General features: G+C 42.9%; 1 protein-coding gene across 1 annotated transcript in view; it reads right to left on the reverse strand.

Moving 5' to 3' along the window:
- Window positions 1–14,140: 14,140 nt before the first annotated feature.
- Window positions 14,141–22,433, reverse strand: part of CYYR1 (cysteine and tyrosine rich 1) — a 57,741-nt gene continuing 49,448 nt past the window's right edge. Inside the window, exons 3-4 of the mRNA XM_054381511.1 lie at window positions 17,992–18,149; window positions 14,141–15,067 (exon numbers count right to left, since the gene is read on the reverse strand). Coding sequence (XP_054237486.1) covers window positions 14,934–15,067; window positions 17,992–18,149 — 292 coding nt within the window. The 3' untranslated portion in view covers window positions 14,141–14,933. The remainder of the gene's footprint in view (window positions 15,068–17,991; window positions 18,150–22,433) is intronic.

The following is a 22,433-nucleotide window of genomic DNA, read 5'->3' on the forward strand; positions in this document are numbered from 1 at the left end:
TTGGACTCAGCTATTCTCCCCGTGCAAACCAGGACACGACCCTTAACAGCACAGCACCCCCAAGGCAGCACAAGCCAGGGGGGTTGGGCCCTTCTCCTGCTCAGACTAATGCTGCCTTTCATGAGCCAGTTCTTTAATTAATGGATACACATTTCATCCCCAATGGAAACAAGGTTTGTGAAGACCCTGGGCTCTGGAGGCAGGCAGCCACTGAAGAATGCTCTTTTTTCTGTCAAGGGCAAAGAAAACTAACAATGTCCATAGTGCCAGAGTGTGTCAGTCTGCACTTATCTTCCCAAGCTCCTCCTGAAATCATCACTAACCCAGTAGTTACCCATGCCTTTGAATGCCTTAACCTTGACTTAACACTCTTCTCTAGCTTGCTGGGGAGAGTAAGGAACCTATCAGAAGTACTCAGTCCACGTTGTTGAGACACATTCTACGTATGCCGGAGCACCTGAAGGACTGCTTATATTGGAGCACTGGCTCATCAAAGGGGTGGTGGGAGGCTGCTCTCAAAGGATGGGGTGCCAGACGGTGAGCAGGTGCACCAGCAGGAGCACAAGCAGGCAGGCAGCCCCAGTTGTAAGGCCAGGTTGGTGGGAGGGAGCAGAAATATTGGCCTCAGAGCTATGATGTTTTAGGGTTGGTAAGATGAGTACCACACCACCAGTCTACCCTGGAGCCAAAACCTCTTGCACACATGTGGAAGGCTGTCATGAGCAGTTTGCTTGTAAACATCTTTCCTATCCTAGAATCCCTGTAGGGAATCTATATTAAAAATAATAATAAAAAAAAAAAAAAGTAAAAAAAGAAGAAGAAATTAAAAAAGGTGTTTCTGAAATGCTGTCTCCTGAAAATACAGTGAGGTTTTATGAGGTTACACCTATGTGGCATTCATGGAAATGGCTCACCTTTTTGTCAGCTGAAAAACTCTTTGCTTTGCTGAGCTCTGCAGAGATCCTGAAATGCACTGTTATTATTTGGTGATGAGAACAGGATCAAGAATGAGAAAAGCTCTTCATCCTCTAAACTTTAGAGATGATTTTTTTTAAAGTCATGGATTTAACCATCCATCCTAAAAGGATGACTGAAATAAATGTACTAGGTTTTTACTCGGAGCCAGTGGGTATGCTGTACACTGTCTGTTCTCTGCCCTGCAAAAGGCACCTCTACTGTGCCCTTGTGGTGGGCAAGCCTCACCCATGCCCATTTATGTCACAGTGTTTCTGTTAAGAACTCCTATTAGGCCCAGGGGTTTCTCTGAAGCCTCATAGAACAGAGAAACAGCATCCTGCTGTTTCTTGGCCTTTGGGAAATGCCACCTGAAAAGAATTCATCCATTCTTTTAAAAAATGGGTAAGAACTGTTTTGTTTTGCTTTGTTTTGTTTTTTAAGTTACAGTTACTCTCACTCAGCAAGAACAGTGCAAGGTAGCCAAATGAGGCACCCTCATGCCAACAGAGATCCTGATTTTATGTTGGGAAATGAAGAAAAGGGGAAATATTTACCTTAGTTACTAAGGCAGTTATTCCAGTAAAATAGGAATATTTCAGATCAAGATAAAGCAGGAAGTCAAAAAGAAGATATTTATGGGATGGAGATTTGAATGCCATAGGATGGTTGCCCCTCCCTGCCCCCCCAAATCATAGACATGCTCTGCATAGCGGTCCCTGCTCTGCAGAAGTGGAGGGGTCTTTTCCAGAACAAACATGTTGGTTGTCATTTCTTCTGAGGATTGCCATGATTTGGTCTTGGGCTCTCCTAAGAAGACTGCCTGGTGACAGCAAATGAGCGCAGGTCTCAGTGCAAAATATTTCTGTTTGTGAGGGGTTTTTGGTTATTTTCTTGTCCTTGCTTTGATGTGACAATGAAGGACCACATCTGCGGAAGATTCAGCCATTTTGTGTTGGGATTTTACCTGTCAATGTATTCACTGTCCTCTCCCAAAAAAGAGAAACAAAGAGCTCAAAGCAGCTCACCCTGCTGAGAGGAGGAACTACACTCAGATCAGAAGAGCTGGGGTCAAGGGACTTTGATTCACATACTCATAGTTTTGCTCAACAGCAGCTGAGGAAAGGGAGAGTGAACTGATGTGTGAAAATAAATTACAATCACAAAAAGATAATTTGTCAAGCTACCTGCTGACTTTGGTCTCATTAAGCTTATGTTTATGGCAATGTTTTGTGAAGAAATTGTCACATCCCAGCTGGATATGAGATGCCAGCGACCTGGGACAGAGGCAGTCCAAAGGCAGGGACTGCTGGGGGCACCCAGCCCACTCCATGGCTACGTGCTGGTGAGAGAGGCCTCTCTCAACATGCAAATCACCTTGTGGTGGTGGTGATTACATTAAGAACTGAGAAATGTCTCAACAAAGGTAAGCCCTGATGTGTCAGCTCTGCCCACCCAGACAGCACACCTGGAAGTCACACATATGCATTGTAATGTGACCAGGGTGCGGGCCAGGTGGAGCTGCAATGAACAGTATAAAAGCCCTGAGCTACACCAGCTTACTTGGGGGAACATCACCATTGACATTTCAACCTGGAATGTTTCTCCCTGCCAACCCCCACAAGAAGGACCATGGGGTGGTAACTATCTCTCCTGCTCTATTTTCCCTCTCCCTCTCTCTCCCTTTTCCTCCTTTCTCTGTTCTGTTTATTCTCTCTCTCTCTTCAATAAATAGTCTTGTCTTGCTATACAGCCTCATCTGTGCCTTAATTTCACTCATGGGAATATCCAAAAAAGAACTGTGTCTCCTTCCCAACCTTCAGATTGAGACAGATGGCAGTGCAGATCAGCTCCACCATCTCCCCCTGCCTCCCTCACTGCACAGGGTCCACACCGAATGCAGCTGCCGCTGGCACTGTCTGAGAGAGTGAGGCTCTGTGGTGCTGTGCCTTGTTGCAACAGGGCAGCTGTCAGGATCCATCCTGTTTGGTGTATAAAAACTGAACTTGCAGCCTCTGCTCAGGGAAGGGAGCTCTTCAGCTCAGATGAGATATTTGAGAGAATTTATCTTCCCTATGTGAAAGATGGGTATTTGCTTTTTTTTTTTTTTTTAAACCTGATAGCTAATTATTTCACTGAAAAATTGTGTGACGCCTGTTATTTACAGCGTGTGGCTGAGGAAAGTTGCTGTCAATATTAAATCAAGCAACTCTGATTTTCATTTCCACTTGATTTTGCAATAATATAACTAGGACTGGTTATGAGTTGTGGTAGTCTTTTCGGGTTTTTTTTTCCCTTCCTTTTTTTTTTTCCCCAGAAACTTTAATACAAGGCTGGAGATTTCCTGGACAGAAATATGAATGCATGAGCAATAAATCTGAATTTTCTGGAAAGCTCAGCAAAAATGCAGTAAATCTCATTCAAATTAATTTACCACAAGGAAAAGACTATTGGCAGCATCTGAGCTTAAGACCTCTCTGCCCCTTCCCAGACGCATCAGGCCCATGTGGCAGGCAACAGCCTTTCATCTTATGACTTGCATAGTGGCTTCAGGGGACTTGCTGCATGTTCTCAGCAAAACTATGGAAAGTCTTCATAATATGCCAAGAAAATCCCTCTAGGTAAATAAGGGAGACACATGGAAAAAAACACCATGAAATCTTGAAGACAAAATCATTTTAGCCCAAGCAGATTACCAACCCAGAGTGGGTGGAAAGGTTTCCTGTATTTGTCTCCAGGTCTTGGAGTTCTATTCAGCTTTCAACAACGACTGGAGAACAAAAATTCCTTCTTTTCCCAAAGCCACAGGCCAGCTGCTCATTTCAGGATAAACCAAATTAAATTGTCCTATCCGACTAGTATTCACCCTTCATTTATCAAAAGACAACTTTCTTGTAGGCTCTCTATTGTATAACCTACAACTTCAGGTACAAAAAAAAAAAGGGATTCCTCTCAACCCGCTGAGACGGTTTAAATTCCTTCTGGTCTTGACAACACCCCTGCAGCGTACACAGGGGTAAGGATGCAGCCTTCCACCAAGGAGCTTAGGGCAGATGTGGTGGCCTGCAGTCATCACAAGAAGTGATGTCAGTGGCATGGTGACAGCAAAAGGTTTAGACAGTTGAATCTCTGCATCACACTACAGCCCATGAAAAAAATAAATCTCACTACCAGTGACAGAGACAATGGTGAGCCTTAGCCTAGCTCAGAAATACCACACAGGTATTAGAAAACATGTTCAGCACCAGTGAAGCCAAATGCACCACTGAAGTTTCATCTTCCGTAAGAATGGATGCTCACACCAAAAGGTTCCTTTAAAAGGCATCACCTCTCCTGCTGATACCCTGTTCTTATGCTGCCTTTGGTGAGATCAGATCTTACTTAACCCAACTCAAATTTACCAGTAACCACAAGGCTAATGGCAGCAGCAAAGTCATGGGGGCAAGGGCCAGTGGTCTTGGAGTGTGGTGCAGTCTCTTGAGAGCTTCTGTGTACCTCACCACTGTGGGTCTGCTATTGTGTCCTTTCTGCTGCCCTCCCAGGTGTAGGATGTGTGAAAATTACACTTCCATGTTGCCATGCAGGCCTAACTGAAGTCTTGTCAGCACATTTCAATGAGCAATACTAGCAAGACAGTTTGCCAACCCTGTACTCAGTATTTACATGGGCAAACCTGAATATTTTGTCACACCCAATGACATTGGTAAGTTCAAATCTTCCCTAACTAGATGCTGAGTAATTTTCATCCTGAATTACACAGACTAGCAAAGTATATATAAAGGAAAACACTTAAAGAAAGAAAAAAAGGGTATTTGTGATTGCATTGTCTCTAATAAATAGAGACTGTGAAAAGGTACTATGTTCAGTATCAATTATTCATATTTCCAACTAGTAACTGACATGTCCTCAAGTTATGACTTCCACCTACAATGGCTATAAAATACCATTTTCACTGTGATTGGAATGGTTGTCAATTAAAATATATATCATGTACCAGGCAATAGAAGCTGACAAAACCAGGAAGACATAATACTTGACAGCCACTTGGGAAATATATAGGCAAGAGCAGACTGAAAATTGCTGAAAATCTTTATCTGTACCTTCTTACTTTTAAACACTGAGCTCCAAGATATGAAGAACAGAAAGATTTATCTGCACTTGAGAATTTCCCCTAACTCCTGTTATTCTGTTTTCTTTTTGTAACCAGAAAAAATGAAATATTTCCAAACTACACATTGCATTATATGTATTTTAAAGCAGCAGCACCAAAGGCACTCCCACTGCCCAGCATGAGAATTTCCCTTTAGCAGAAATCCTTAGCTGTCATTTTCCAGCCCTTGTACCCAGGCTGGACTAGAGGTAATGACCTAAACTGCGGAAGCCTTCAGGTGAAGTCCAAGGAAGATTGATAATTTTGTTTGTTTAGCTCCTAGATCCACTGCCTTTCATAGCAATGTATCATTCATACAGGAAGGAGGATGGGAAGTCAAACAAAATATTCTCAACTCTTGGACAACTTCTACAAAGTAACTATATTGTCTCAAAATCTAACCATCTAGAGATTGCAGGGTTGGCCATATAAAATTGCTTGAACATTCTCAAGGCTGGATGCAGATGCTCAGATCTGTGTCCATTCCCTCTGTCCACACTGTCACCAGGCTCTACAGGAGGGCAAGGATGGGCAGAGCTACTGCCACAGCTCAGGGCAGCCTGTACTTCCCTTTCTTACTCCTGCAGTATGGAAGAAGCAAGTGGCAGAGACTTAATTGCCCTTTTTGCTTGCAAAGGTTGAAAATATGAGCTCCTCAATCTGATACAAAATAAGTAACTGTAGATCCCACTTTGCTTAGTCCAGCTTCACCACACTTGCAAGTCTTACATGAGTCACAGTGAACAGGGTACAGGGAACAGGACACACTTGCTCTGCCTAGACCAGGAGTGTTCTTCCATCATAGACAACTGATCATTGCTGCTCTGTTTCATTTACAAAAACTCTCATCAGGTACCTTGTCTATCATGATCCAAGTAAGTCTGTTATCCAGGGATGGAGAAGTGTTTTAAAACTGCAGTGAGTCTTGATCTCCAACTAGTTTTCCCTCGCTTCCCAAGGCCAAGATCAAAGATCTGAATCAGTCCCTTTTATTATCCTTGTTCATGTCAGAAAGCTCATTGTCCAAGCACCACTGAGTAGATTTTGTCTTACAAAGGAACTTCTCTGTACTCAAAGGCTAGAGAAAAAACTTATGTTAGGATGCTGATCTTTTTTCAAAAAATTAAAGCTGTGGAAAGGGTAGGGACATCAGGATGCTACTCTTCTCACTTTAATGATAAACAGTGAACCTGCACATTTTGTCTGACTTCTTCCAGGTTTCTTATCAGGTCAATCTTACCTTTCTGCAGGACGCCAATCCTTAAGACATACAGCATCCCCTCTCTGCATCACATCACTAGCCACAGCTCATCCTCAGTTTCACTCACAGAGGCTGACCAGAAATTATAATCAGCAATCAATACCAGCAACCTAAACAAAACATGAATTTTAATAAATCTTTCAATGAAAGTAACTATTGGCTGTTGCTGAGCTGACTTACTGTTGTGTCACCCATTTTGTCATTCTGTGGGTGCCACACACCAACCCCTGCAGAACAGGGCTTGTACACTACAGAGCAGCTCCTTGTACAGTGGGGTGCAAGGACTCAGGCTGGAGAAAGGGAGCCCTTCCCAGCAGGGAAGGCTTACCAAACTGCCCTAGTTTGATTCTCTAACACAGTGGAGCTGGTGGAAACTGTTTTACTATACCAATGTCTCAGATATGTAAGGGACTATTTGCACCTTGCTATAGCCTCTTGTAGATGATGAAGATAGATACACAGCGACAGCATAGCTGTGGCAGACTTCTTAAACATAGGTTCAGAGTTTGTTGATAAGGAGTCCAAATCTATTACCCAGCTGTGATGGTTTATCTCCAAGTTCACATGTATCAGCTGATTTTCCAGTCCTGAATCAGGTGTCTGATCACTCCCCATCCACATCAGAGGAAGAACACCACCAAATGAGGAACAGCAATGCAGAATCTATTTATTTTCATTCCTGAATCTCAAGGCATAGTAGTGGAGACTGCCCTACCACAGCACTTCTTTGATAGATGCCCACAATAACTCTACCTTGTTTTTTAAACAAACAAATAATGATGATGGTAACTGACAACAGCAGTCCAACCAGATGATTACATAAATTCTTGTTATGTGAGGTAGTTGGTACAGAAGCAACCTTGACTCTTAGCTGTCAACAAACAGCAGGTAGCCTGGTATCCCTTTATGCCTTGGCAAGTAACCAACCAGCCCAAGTGTATTACAATGTGATTCATTGCTATGATACTCAGCCTCAGACAAGGGCTAGTTGCAAGTATGCAGATTTATTCTATGTGTATGTTCTACATATGCTGCTGTATAATCTATATAATCTGTAGTTGCCAACTAGCCAGGCTTCAAGATATAATGAAAGAGTTTGAGTCCCATTACATGGTTTCACTGGATTCCCAGCCACAGATTAACATTTTAATTAAGCACAGTCCAGTCACCAACATGGTACTGCCTATGTAAGGGCGTATCAGATATCTCAACACTAATTAGAGAAGAGCAGATTTAGAGTGGATGTTAGGAAAAAGTTCTTTACAATGAGGGTGGTTGAACACTGGAACAGGTTGCCCAGAGAGGTGGTTGAGACCCCATCCCCAGAGATATTCAAGGTGAGGCTTGATGGGGCTCTGGGTGACCTGATCTAGTTGAGGATGCTCTTGCTCACTGCATGGGGGTTGGACTAGGTGACTTTTAGAGGTCCCTTCCAACCTGGGTGGTTTTACGATTATACTCCAACAAAAAGAACAAAAACAATTTCCCAGTTGGGTGACTGTTCACAAAGGTCCAGATGTAAAGCAGAGGGCTACAGGTACCGAAATCACAAGGCAACCCCAGGAAACATTTGGGCTTTGCAGCTGCATGGCTGTGCATAGCAGCCTCACCTCCAGTTAAAGATGCCCTACAGTGAAGAAAAACAGAAACGTTGAAATAGCTGGCAATACACAGGGAGAAAGACATCTCTCAGAGGTGAGCTAAACCAGAAAGCAGATGTGGACAAGACTTTTACATATTCCTCATTCTAAACTTAGTGGCCACATATGGATTTTTGGAAAGAGAGAGACACAAAAAGAGAGACAGAGAGAGCGAGTTGAATTTCATCACAAGCAAAGCTTGGGCTGAGGGTGATCTCAGGATAGCTGCCAAACAGCTGGCCTTCCTCTCCTGCAGAGGAGGTGATGTTTAAAACCAAGACATGGATGACTCCCGCTGAGCCCAACCTCCCCTGGCAGCTCCTGGCAGTGGTGATGCAGGGCGGCAGGGAAAGGAGTCTGCTTGGAAAATATTTTCCTGTGATCAGCACTCTTTGGAAAAGCTCTTTGGCAAGCAGCAGTAAAATAAGGACACAGCCCTGAGGGGGCTTGAGTGAGCACATAAAATAAGGGCAGTGAGATGAGTAAATAGGCTGTAATATAAGAAAGATGGGGCAATTTGGATAAACTGACAAATAATAGTACCAGTCTTTAGATTAGTTCCTGTAATGGAGGACTTCCCATCAGTACAACCTGGGATCTATTGAGAGAAATTTGGAGATTGCTTACTGGCCACGAAAAAACAGTCTTGCCTGTGTCCTGAAAATGAACACATCATGGCTGTGCTGTGAAGGTTATGGGCTAAGATGGCCATCTTGGCATCAATGCAGAGACAGGACTGCCTTGAACTCTCTGCCTGAGCAGGTTTCCTGTGAGTGAGCAGAGGGGTCAGAAGTTTCAGGTCTGGGGAAAATCAGCCTTGCACAGTTCCCACTTCGGCCTCCCTCCTGCAGGCTTCAGCTGTTTAAAATCAGCTGCCTTTGCTGGCGGCAGGCCAGCTGCCTCCATGAAGGAACCGGCTCCATATGCTCCATAGGCTGACAAAACCCCACTTTCTTCAGAAACACCTAAGTGTTTGGCTTTCCTTTTATTTCTGTTGGCTTTAGTCCATTCTTAGTCATCACTGTGGTAGCAATGGCATCCAAAGCCCACAATTTCCTGATCTAAGGATGAAAAATACTAATGGTGCATAGGATAACAAAAATAATTAACATTTTGCATTTCCAGTACTGTGTAAATATTGAACATCAAATAAAGCAAACTGGACAAACATTTCTGCTCTACTTATTGCCTCCAGCACCTTGAGTTACATGTTCCCTGAGCTGCAGCTCCCCGGATCCTTCTCTGGGCCGTTCTGACTGTGTGGCAGCTCTTCAGCACAATCTGTGCTCATTGCTTTCACCCTTCCTACACTGAGAGTCACTGGCAGCAGCACCAGTGAGCTGTCCTCTGTAGGTGTGCTGGTTTGAGGCCAGCCAGAACACCTCTTGCCCCAAAAGGGACAAAAGAATGAGACTCACACAAACGGATTGGAGAGTGATGGAAAGTTTAAGTGGAAAAGCGATTGGTGAAAATACAGAAAAACTACAAACTACAAAGCATAGTGGAAAAGAAAATCCCAAAGCATACAGAGTCCCCCACACAGTACCCAGAGGTTTCCAATCCTTCCCTCCTCCCACCTGAGGGTCTACCCAATCCCTCAGGGCTCTTCCTTCCCCCCCCCTTCCATTCTCCTCCTGGCATTAGGCCTAGTCAGGCCTAAGAGGCCTTGAGGATACTCCCCCGGCATTACCCGATAAGAGAAGACATCTCCCATGGGAGCAGAGAGGGAAGAAAGAGGAAGAGGATGACTCTGCAGATGGCTTTATAGGGCGCAGGATTTATGGGTAGAAATACGCCGTTTCCTGTGTCCACCCCTGTGGGTGGGTACCTGGGATGTGTCCACCCCTAGTGGGCGGGTACCTGGGACACCAGAGGTGTATCTCATGCAGCAGTGGCAGGGGGCACCCAGCCCAAACTGCCACAGTAGGTCACACAATATTGAAAAGTTCTGACCATTTTGGTTTTCCCCATTATCTCTTTCCCTTTAGCAAAGTGAGGGACCACCACCCCTCCTTTCTTTAGTCCTCTGTTTGTTCATTGCAGAGGGGGAGGGATGTTTTGTGCACTACAGTCCAGGCTCTGCTTTCCAGACCTCAGATGCTGCTGCAATATTAAAACCACCACTAGACTGGTGGCTACCCATTGGAAAGTAGTAATAGGGACCACCTGATAAATGGACCTGATCATTATCTTCTCAAGGTATTTTGTCTAAGCAGTGATGTTTTAGTAAACCTGAAGGAATATATTCAATTTCCCTTAATTCTTTTGTGCAATTTCTGCCTCAGAGTGTTACATAATATTACTGTGTGCTGTTAAACATCTGCTGCATTTTAATCAAGGTGACTAAAATATTATTTCTCCAGTTACTAAAGTATTTGGAGAGCTTCTAGAATGAAAGCAAATACAGAAATGCCAAACATTTACTACTCTAATAGACAGCCATCAGTGCTTTATGAACTATCCCATTACATCCAAAAAATATTGTGATTTCACAAAGAGTCTTGAAACATTTGCTTTAAACTGAAAGACTCTATTTCTACTATACCAAGAGCACTTAATATTTATTGATCCAGGTGCTCTATGGAGCAATATAATCCTTTCCTTGTGGCACTACTGAGAGTCTGGTCTTGTACACTGGTACAACTGCATTTTTCAAAGTTACCAACATTAAAAAAAAATTGTTACATTTTTCATTAATTAAAAAAGGCTCATAATAGCATTAATGATCCTTTCATTGGAGTATGTCATTTAGGTAATGGCAGCCTAGCATATTAACTTCCCTTGGTTTTGCCTTGGCCTTTTAACTCCTCCAACTGATTATTACCTAATTTGTAAAGTCTCCCAAATGGGTCATTAGCTCTTAAATAGGTTTCTCCTGCTGTTTGGTATATACTCCAGGAACAGCAGGCTGTCAGGGAGATAATTGGTTTTGAAGCAGCTCTTTTTTTGGGGGGTGGAAAAAAGAAAAGTTAAAGAAATGTCTGGTTAAGTTCAAGAAGTGAATCATGGCTTGAAATATTCCAGGTACATGATTAACTAAGACATCACACAGAAATTTTTTCCTCCACAAAAGAGGACTGGCATGAGAACATATGCAAGCATATGCACCCTGGTAAGCTCCTGCAACTTCTGCTGCTTCCAACCCATAACAGCAATTGTGCAACCAAGCAACCATCTAATGTGCTAAACTAGGAAACCAAGGAGAAAGGCTCATGGGGTCAAGTTCTGTATTCCTGACATGGTGACCTTCCCTCTCTGCACCCTCCCATTGAGCCTAGAAATCATGAACCAAAGGCAGAGCAATCTGAGACCACAAGAAGATCAGAAGCATTTGGTCGAAGTATGTGAACTGCCCAAGGCAACACTACAGTCACCAACCTAACCAGTGATGATGTCCACTGCCAAGTAAGAAGAGCAAAAGATCATTTGACCTTTCTTAGCCATGGATTAGATTTTCTTCTTTTTTTTTCTTACTTTACAATATGATGTAGGGCATGAAAGTGAAACACGCCAGCATGACTAAGTAAAAACTGTTTGTACTAACTCACTCATCTGCAAGCTATTCATGTGAAACAGAGTCACTGACTACTGGCCAGCAGTATCTGCACTGCAGGAACTTTGAATGTGGAAGTGTTGGAGAAATTACATGTTTCCACACAAAGAAAATAACACAAGACATAAGAACACTTCAACTTTTTCAACTAAATTCAACTAATATAACTTTATCATTAGCAAATGCTTCCATTTGCTTTGTTCTGTTCTTTTATTCTTCTAAATCTCTTCAGACTCCTCATCCTCTCTGGCTCTCTCAGTTTTACTTCTTTCCAATGCAATCATCACCTCTTTCTGAAAATAGGCTGCACTGAACCTGGTTTGCTGGAAGGGCAACATCTTCCCTTAGCAAGGACAAGAGATGTGGCGTCCTTTGAGATGAAAATAATGATCTGTTACGGTCCAATACATGTGGATCTGCAGAACACTAAATAACATATTAAAATCAACATCTTCACTGGTGTTTTCATAGCAAACAAATTACTCTCTATCACTAATTTTTCCATTTCCTATTTCCATAATTTTCCCCTGGAAGGAGTTATGCATGCATTGTAGGTACTTCGGTTACTATGACATTTATGCAGCTGTCATCAGAGGAGACACATAATCACAAAGATGAAAAACAGAGGACTCTGCAATCAAAGACTTTTATTTTCCAGAAATGCCTTCTCATTTAACAAGTTTGCTTTATAACTTTTTCTGACAAATGTCACTGCTGGAGAAATTCTTCCTTTACAGGAAGATTTATGATCTATAGGATAGCTGTATATTTCATAAGACTGGATTCATCAAATACAAACTGCTCTTTGATTCGTGTGTCTGCACATCCACCACAAAGAAATTAAATACAAGAATGTGAAAAAATGACAATGCTCTTTGTCTATAGGTGATTTTTTGGCACACAAGTATCATCCCGTGTGATCAGTTAGAAAGTGCTGAGGTACAAGCACAGAATAATGTGGCAGAAACAGGATTTCATGTAGAGAAAATTATGCTTGTTCTGTTCTACATGCTGGCCTCTATGCTGGCAGGCACAACAATACACCAGCAGGTGGTTTTCAGTAAGGACTGCCCAAACACCACATGCAGAAGTTTCCACTTCATGGGAGGATTTCAGCTGAGGAATACCTACCCTCTGAGAGGTCAGGCTACCAGCTGAAATGTTGCAGGATACAGCCCAGAGTCAAAGTAATTGCAAGGATAACCTAGTTCAGAATTTGTCACTTCTGAACAGCAAAAGAGGAATGAGAATTCCTTTCTTGGAGAAGACTTGGAAGGAACCAGCAGCAACCAAAACCTGTGACACTACTCAGTTTTCCTCTGACCGGGTTACACTAAGTCAGTGGTGAGAGGCTGGAATGGGTTGTCCAGGGAGGTGGTTGAGGCCCCATCCTTGGAGGTGTTTAAGGCCAGGCTGGATGAGGCTCTGGCCAGCCTGATCTAGTGTGAGGTGTCCCTGCCCATGGCAGGGGGGTTGGAACTAGATGATCCTTGTGGTCCCTTCCAACCCTGACTGATTCTATGATTCTGTGATTCTAAGTAGCTAATGGGACTGTGATTCATTGCTCAGTTTGCCACACCACAGATTTTTTGAGCTTACACTGGCAAGATCTGGGGCTACGTGCACTTTCAAGTGGAGTTTCAAGAGGATAAACTCAGTCAGCCTGGAAACAACTACAAAATCTGACCAGGAACAGCCAATTAGGTTTTGTTTACAAGAAAGCCTCTGAATAACTTTTGTGTTCAAGGACGAAAGGTTTGGTTTCTTGAGTTCTTCCTTGGATCAGAACAGAATGCCAAAACCATCAGACTTTAGAGGATGACGAGTCAATTGTCAATTGACATCCCTGGGATATGGTACCATCTCTTGCAAGCTGCATTTTTATTCATTAATACATCCACTTACCTGAAAAGAAGATGAGCGCTTTACTGGAAAACATTTAAGAGTGTTCTGATCTCTGAGAATCAGCAGCAACTTGCAGTCTCTCCCTCTCAGACAGCTGTCCTGGACTCTAGGTGCCCTGTTTTTGTGATCTGCTATTTTGGCTGTAGCATTCTCAAACGACCCAGCCACCCAGCTCAAACTAAGGGCATTCAGCACTTTTACATTCCTGAAGAAAACCACTGCCATTGTGGTTTGCATATGAAACTGAGAAAAATACTACTTTTACTACTGAAGGATGATGCTTTAGGTAAAGGGATACTCTGCTCTGAAGTCACATATCTGCTGCTGAATTACAGTTAGCCCCGTAAGTACACAGAACATTTTAAATCATGAATGTCTGTACTTTATATAGTGACAAATGCATGAAGTATTATTTGGTGACTTACAGTTTTAAAATGCCCAAGGTAACATTCAAAAGTATATCTGATGTTCACAGTCTCTCTGCTCATCTCTTTGGTTAGGTTGATGATCATTATCACTAGTAAACAATAGGATTTTTTTTAAAGTCTTTATGTAAACCAATTGAAGATAAATCTGTGGTGTTTTAATACTTTCTTTGTATTTCTTCTCCCATTTATGAGTTTTCCTGATTTGATATTGAAGAAAAAATATTAAAGTTTTCAATTGGTGGTAAAAAAGTCATTGTAGCATATTTCCAATGTATACTGTATTTAAGTCCAGGTAAAAGTAAATGAGCTATAAATTAGTGCATTTCACATACAAAAATGCTCTTTATGTTTACATTTTAGGCTACAAAATACTCTTAAATTGTTTAAAAACAGGCACTTAGAACAACCTGCACTTGGACAAAAATATCCATCATTTTTTTGGCTACTGAATAACTCCAACAGCCCTTCTTTTTGTAAAAAGCTTATCAGACCAGTATGTCCAGCTGATCATTGGGGTTTATCAGCCTGAAGTATAAACTGAAAAACAGCTTCAGCCCTCCTTGTTCTTCCTTATTCTCATTTCAAGGAAAGGAGTAACACATACTTGAAGGTAGCAGCTGGAGTTTCACCCCAGAGTTCAGCCCCAGCAGATGCCTCTCATGTTTTTGAAACAAGCTTGATGAACCATGTGTGGCACTTGCACCTTCTTACATGGGAAGACCCCAACTCACACATGCTGTAACGGGCCCCAGCTGAAGCCAAGCACTGGTGCTAAGCACTACCTGTCAGGCACTAACTTCCAGGAACTGTTTCTTTGGTCATGCTTTGTTTAATCATGATGAACATAAACATGATGATCTGGAGTAGACAGTATTCTTCTTGTCCTGAGCCATGGCAACCCTCCCAGGTTATTTCAATACCTGGATGTATGTATTGATGCAGACCCCATCGTGAGATGCTCTTTGTCCCTGAGACAACAGTATCTGTCCCACTGGTGTTGGCTGTTTCAACAGGCAGGTAATATCCATGTGAAGCCATGTAACTATTTCCCTGAATATCCAGGGTATGGAGGGGGTGGGGGATACTGTATGGAAGTCTGTGGGGTAGGAGTATAAGGTGGAGGTAGGTCAGCTGGGTACTCCATTTCGTATTCGTAACTGTATGGCGGTGGAGCCACTGAAATGTGAGATAAAAGAAGACACAGTTAAACATTTTTTTTTCAGATGCAGGCCCCCAAGTGTTCTCTAGCTGACATTCAGACTTCCATACAACAGATGTAAAGTCTCCTATCAATGTGCTCACTTTGTTTTTCAGTCATCACACAATCACTTTATGTCAGTGCAAGTCCTTGCTTATTGCTCTTTCCTTCACTGTTTAGCTGTGTGCCCACCAACATGTTGTGCTGCTAACAGTGTTTGAGTGGATGTATGGCAGATGATACCAGGGTGATGTGGCAGAGTGAAAACTTCCCAGGGAAGGAAGATTGGGTTTTCATTTGATCAATTCCATTCCACTTCCTTCAGCAGCGATACAGATTTATGACTACAGACCTCTCAAACACCTTCTGGATTCCCAGGAGATGTGTGACATGCCAGGGCAAGCACAGCAGCATCACACCTCCCAGGGCAAATACCAGACATCTTCATGGGATGTTCCCAGGGCTTGGGCTGAATAAGACCAAAGCTTTTGCCTTGTTCACCCCAACTGAGATATCTTAGGAGAGGCCAGCATCTGTAAACTGGGTCAGGCATTTAGGAAACAACAAAAATATTCACAAACAGCTGAAAATATTTTCGTGATGACTTCTACTAACCTGAGAGAAGAAGGATTAATGCAGTGATTGAGAAGACAGGAAATGCTGCAGAACAACAGCAGAGTAAGAACTGAAGGCTCTGTAACGAGACCCCATTTGAGCAAACTCTACAGATTTTAATGTCCAGAGTCTGCTCATGTCTCTGCTTATGTTGCCATGGATGCTTTCCTATCCCCTCCTCCCTAGATGACTCAAGCAAACTGGCAGTGAAATAGTGCTTGAATAGAGAGGAAACAGAAACCTAGAATATTCGTCATAGGTGGAAGAGACTCAAATCCCAATGTGCTACGAAAAGCACTCCCTGCTTTCTGAGAACCCAGCTGTTGCTGTGGCTGAGGCCAAAGGAAGGCTTGCTGTTCCTGTCCAAAACAGGTAAAGGCAGCAGGGAGTGTTGGTCACAAACCCTGCTGATAAAGCCAGGTCAATCATTACTCCAGAAGTGTTCATGACAGCGGGAAATGCAGAAATAATTTTAGAGCTTCCCCATCCTCCAAAACCTGCTGCTGCTGAGAGGAAGAACTGTTCAAACTACTGTTTGCACCAGGAGCTAGGAGCATGCAGAGTCAAACTGCCTGGAGGTGGAGAGATAGGGGTGAGTCACTTCAGGAGCAGAGCTGGGGAGAGAAAGGCTACAGCCCTGGCGTCTTCATTTTGCTCTTGTTTTTACAGCTTGCAATGACTATTAGATTCTGAAGTAGCTCTCCAGCAGTTTATGGTTGAAAATACTGCATATTTCTTCAATTACTTGTCTATGTGAAACGTTGCAACAATAAGGGTGATTATAGATGGTTTTAACTTAACTGTAAAGTAAGAGCATGAGGGAAAAACAGACATTGAGAGCAGTAAATGTGATAAAGAAATAAGAAATAAATATTGTATCACTTGCATACACACAGTGCACCTGGGGTTTGCAGCAACCTTTGCAAGAGGAGGGAACATAAAGGCAGCAGATCTGTAAGAGTGGGATGAGGGGAATTCATCTATGAGACACTACTGCTTTTTATTACAGTGAGGTCTTAAGTTATCCCACTGCAATTGCTCCTGGATTTGTAATTAACAATGTCACTGAAGCAAAGGCATAGCTGCACTGCATAACCACTGTTAGGCTGTTTCCAGGGGCAGGTTTGCTCTTCAACAATATGGCCACTTTTATGTGGTGGGAAGTCCAGACAAATGAGCCTTGCAGATCCCAGGTGGCCCTGTGTAGATACACCTTTGGTACTCCTGTAGCCCAATCCTACATGACATGCGTTGACTACTGTGGTGCAGAGAGTGGCTCTGCACAAACCGAACTGATGTACTCAGTATGGGCACAGCTGCACTGGGACAGACCTGTGAGGGGGGCTACTATTCCCAAGGGTGCCCCACAGCCTGTGACAGCTTATTAGCTCAGTGTCAGATCTGACTTAGGCTCTGTGTCCCCTCTGGTGCTGCCCCACGCCTAAAAAAACATTACACCAAAACAATGTTAACCCAAAGACAAGCACGTCCAGCACTCAGCTAACTTTGATCAAGGCATAATGGGTATCTCTGCACTGTGCTCCAAGTTCCCATCAGTTCAGGCATGGTGCCAGGTGGATGCAGAACTAGCTCAGGCTCTGCACTGCATGCCAGAAGTCCCTCCTGGGATGCACAGCAGAAAGCACCCTGCAAAGACGTCTGTATGCCTTTGTAGAAGTTATCTGGGATCATGCAGCACTCAGCAGGGCTTGTGAGCTCTGGCTGAGTACCAGCCAGCTCAGGCTGCATTAGACTCCACAAGGCATCACTTGAAGTCTTTACACTATGATCCACTAATCTTATTGTCCAGGTTTTCCCCTCTGTGGTATGCTGGGCCCCCATTATATCAGATGATGAACGTGAGATGACTGTATGTGAAAAAGAGCAAATACAAGAACCAGAACACAGAAGAATAACAACTGATCTGTTGCCAGAAAGCCTCTGGCACAGGGAGAAGGTCTATCCATAACAATGCAGCACTGCTCCGTGAGGTGTCAACATGCTGCTGTGGGCACCACAAGCCATACAGCTGTGTGAATATGGCACCTGCCCAGATCTCATTACCCCACTGAGTAGCTGAATAAATTAGAGTGCTGCACTGATGAGCACTGTGCATGCTGAGCTGTCTTGAGTTTCTCGGCAGGGCATCATGCCGTTTCCCCTCAGAATGAGAATGGCCTCCTGCTGTATTCACATCCCCTGTTTCCTGTGGAGCCATAACTATCCAAAGATACATTCCTATCAAGGACACACACGCTCTTGCAGGAGTGCCATTTCGCTTCCTCACCTGGGTATGTGCTGATAGTGTTAATGTGTGTAGTTCTGATGACCCCTACTCGAGTCCCACGGTTGTTCTTCATGCACATGCAGATACAGATGGCAATCCCAGCAATCACTCCCATTATAAATACTATACCAAAAACAATTCCAGCTATCGCCGTGCCTCTGCAAAGGAAACGGAAACATGCAGTCAGTCTCAGCCAAATAACGTTTAGAAAACAAAATTCTTCTCTCAGGAGCGACCTCTGTTTGAGAAAAAAAGTACCTCTTTGTTACTGAAAATGCTGCAAACTTTGGTCCATCTGAATAAAAGAAATGAAAGATCTCAAAGACCAAAACGAGAAACTCTTTCAAGGTTTACCTTTGCAATAATACCTGATTTAATGTATATTAAATCCCCCCATTCCAGAGACACTTCAACCTAACAACTCTTACATATTAGCAAGAATAATTTCTTCCCCTCATCACACAAGACTTTTTTTCCCCCTAAAGGCATTAGTGTAATTTTCTTTTGAAAATAAAGAGTAACTTATCCCCAGTAATATATTCCAGAAGCATCCCAAAGCGCCTTCACGCTGTGCTGCCACAGACATAGTTTTGTCATTGTTTTATCTTAGGTCAAGAAATCCTTCTGCTGTGCTTCTGAGCCCCCAGATTAAGGAGAACTTCCTTTTCTTGTGGATGAGCAGCAAGAAGCAAAGAGAATGCCCACTCTTTCAGACATCTGCAGCTGCAGCCAGCACAAGTATTTGAGACTTAAAAGATTTCTTTTAAGACAGTCCAGAGGAAAGAATTTAGCTCAACCCCCAAATTAATGAATCAGACTTTCCTTGAAATTATGTAGAGAAGGGAAAGGAAGTCTTATTACACTGACACATCAGAGAAAAACCTCTCCATGAAGGACTGAAGAACTCCCAATAATACTGAGGGCAAAATCAGCCTTTCTGATGAGCCCTAGTTCACTCAGGTTTGTTGTCAGGCACAGGCAGTGAAGTGGATGGTAAGCCTCAATTTCAAAATGCTGATAGCCTGTTGGCTTACAAAAAGTCATCAAGAGTCAGGACAAATTGAATATTTGACAAATCAGACCTTCTATTTAGGAACCCAAATATGAATTTAGGCACTTTATTTTAGCCCACAGCTATTCAGAAATTTGACCAAGATTTGCAGTACAACTACTGAACTGTGTAGCCTAAGTAAACACAGACAATTTGCTGTCTTACTAAAATATTCTGCCAGGGAGCTAAATTGCTCTCAGCTGTTATGTAGCAGTGAACAGAGAGTGTGCAGGAAGAGTAAAGCTGTTAATATTTTGCAGAATATATAGAGGCCTAATTTACAAAACCCTAACTCATGGCAGAAAACAGCTGACCATAAGACCAGTAGCTCAAAACATTGATGTGATCAAGTGCTTTGTTATTAACCACCATGAGTAACTGAGAAGCACCTCCCCACTTCCTCCTCATCCCTGATATGTTTGCATCTAAAAAAAAGGAAAGTCTGATGCTCTTGAAAGATGTGATCAAGAGACTTTCAGTTTTGCCATTCTGGTCTCTCTGGGACACTATCACTACCTTGAGAGAAAACTGCCATATTAGAAAACAGTTTCAGGAAACAATTTAACACAATACTCTCTTCATTCCAGCAAGTTTTCTTACAATATCACAATTAAAAAATCAGGCATAGTGAATGGTGTCCCTATTACAACAACAGCGAATTGCTGCTGCTTTTGCTACATCCACTTAGACGATGAGCACAGAGTCACAGGGAACTCTGATATGCAGAATTAAAAAGCCTCTCTCCCAAGTGAAACAAGCAGAACCAGCCACTGGCCTTGGGTTCTGCACTGCATTTTTGCTTTGTACATGGCTGCACAGCTCCTGCATCCTAGGTACACTCTGTCTAGCTGATCTGCTCAAACCTCAGAAGCCACAACAGTGTTTTGCGCTTCCAGCTAGCTGCACCCTGAGGAAAACCAAACCTCCATCCTAAAGGTAGACAGAAGTGGGTAACAAACAGCATGCTACCTCCTCAGCACTAGTTAGAAGTTCTGTATTAATCAAGTTTATTTTAAACACAGTTTAAATAGTGTTTGCCTCAGCCATCTCCAAAGGCAAAGGTGTCCCATCCATTCCAGAACTGGTCAGCCAGATGCCATTCAGTCATCTGCCCTGAGCAATGGGGTGCACTGTTCATGAGCCAGTGCCTATGAGAGACCTTGGCCTCACACCCAAAGCCCACTCTCCCCTTCTGCATGAACATCAACTCCTCCAAAGCAATATTGCTCCACTTATTTAAACGACCATTCCATGAAACATTACCTAGGTATTCATGAAGAAAGAAAAAAAGATGACAAAAGGGCTGATACCATCTTCAACAAGAGTTTCTACCTTTCCTGAGGTATTAAGCAAATACTTATACACCTGCCAGCTTGCTTTGGGTGGCAGAGTTGAGATCCAAGGATTCACCTGCAATCCTACAGCTTTTCCTAGTAACCCTTTAGTGGTGTTGTCTGACTTGCAATATCTTACCTTTGCAAAACAAAAAGCAGCAGGGCAAGATATAGGTATAAGAAGCCCCTCCATATCTACTTGCATCTGAAATGCAAAAAGGGCAGAAGTTCACTGGCAAAATTCCAAGTTGAAAAAGTCAAAACACAGCTGTACTGGAAAGTAAGCAACACTTCTACCAGGCTAGTGAAGCCAGGTCAGTAAGCAAAATAAGGAATATATGCTAAAGCATTCTTTTGCTAGTCTCCATCTGGTATAGTCTGCTGGCTCTGCTGGTATAGCCGTGAATCAGAAACAAAAAAGGTCACCAAAGAAAATATTCATCAGCTTAGCTTTGCTGACAAAACTGGCAAGTGCAAGTCTTGCTTATGGTTCTGAAACCAGGACAAAAAAAGCAGTTTAAATAGTTAGACCCATGGTTACTTGTGGATTCAGGTTTTCACAGTGTGGTGGTAAATTTAGACCACCTATGGACGGTTATGAGAAGAGAGCCTCAGATACAGAGCAAAAGATGTAGGTCACTTTGTAAATCCAGTTACAGCCTGAGTGAGCACCAGCAGAAAAGTGCTCGCTGGTCTTGGTGAGCTGCAGACCAGACCCAGTGCCATGCATGTCAAACTGTCCCAGGAATCTGGTGCTTGACTTGAAAAAGATCTATTTGAGAGGACTTCAAGACATGTACTCCTGCAGATATGTACAACAGAATATGTATAACACTCTACAACTCTCTGATGGTGAGTCAAAGTGTAAATCTATCTTGACTGTAAGACCTGCAGTCCCTGCCACTCACAAAGGCCTCTAGTAAAGCTAGGAGCACTCAACCTCTAAGCATCCCTTGGTAGTGCAGTAGCTGTTGTGAGCATACTGCACAAAAACCAAAGTTTGCTCTTTTTGTGGAAAGACTATGGTATGACTAGAATGTATGAAGAAAAATAAGCATGCTTTTTATAAAATGGAAAAGCTTCTCTCCACACAATTAGGGAATATTTGAAAATAAATATCCTGTAAGTAAATATCCCTTATTTTATATTAAAAAAACCCTCACTGGTATTTTAGACTTCTGTACAGAGACATAGAGGGATAAAGCAATTTGTTGTGCTATTATCACTGCAGAGTTGTTCAAGAGAAAGTGCCTGAGAGAAAATGGACACTGTAAAGCAAAAGACAACCTAGAAAGTACACACCAGAGCAACATAGCAAATAGGAAGCTTGAAATAAAGGGAAAACTTTGAAATGGACCAATATGAAGGAAAACATTGTGTTAAGTCCTTTACAGAGGCAATGACAATGAAGAGAAAAAGAATACCATGGAAAAAACCACACAGAAAAGTAAATATAGGGAGGGGGAAGGGCAATTTTAAAGCTGTGGAAATGTCAAGTGACATTGTCGGCTTAACAATTAGATATTCAAAGAAGTAGCTTTCTACCTGCTTGAAAGAACATGAATCTCATTCACACTTCTGGCTGAGCCGAACCCTGTGCAGGGGATCAGGCCTTTCCCTGGGTGGCATCAATGCCAAGCAGGGCTCTCACTGCTCTTGTGGCTGGTGTGGCTAAGGGGTCTGCAGTCAGAGAGCCACTCCCATGGGGCACTGGTAACTTGCGTGTTTTACACGAGCGGTTGCTCCAGAATGCAATGGCTAGAGTTGAGATGACTGGAGAATGGGAGAGAGACTGAAGAGCAGCCCTGCTCCTTCAGGTATTAATGAGTGGGAATAGCGTTCATGTAGTGTGCCTTTCCCCTCCAGAAGGCTGCTACTCTGGAAGTTAGGCAAGCAAAGCAGATGTCAAAGTTGTTTGACAAATGCCACCTCCTTGGTCATCTCCACTTTGAGGACAATATATCTTGGATGCCTAAAAATCTTATGGCTCAATAGGTTAGTGTTTCCTGAAGGGAGAATGACTACCAAATAGGCATACATTTTTAAATGCATTGCCA

This window comes from Indicator indicator, chromosome 1, assembly GCF_027791375.1.
Source record: "Indicator indicator isolate 239-I01 chromosome 1, UM_Iind_1.1, whole genome shotgun sequence".
NCBI classification, from domain to species: domain Eukaryota; kingdom Metazoa; phylum Chordata; class Aves; order Piciformes; family Indicatoridae; genus Indicator; species Indicator indicator.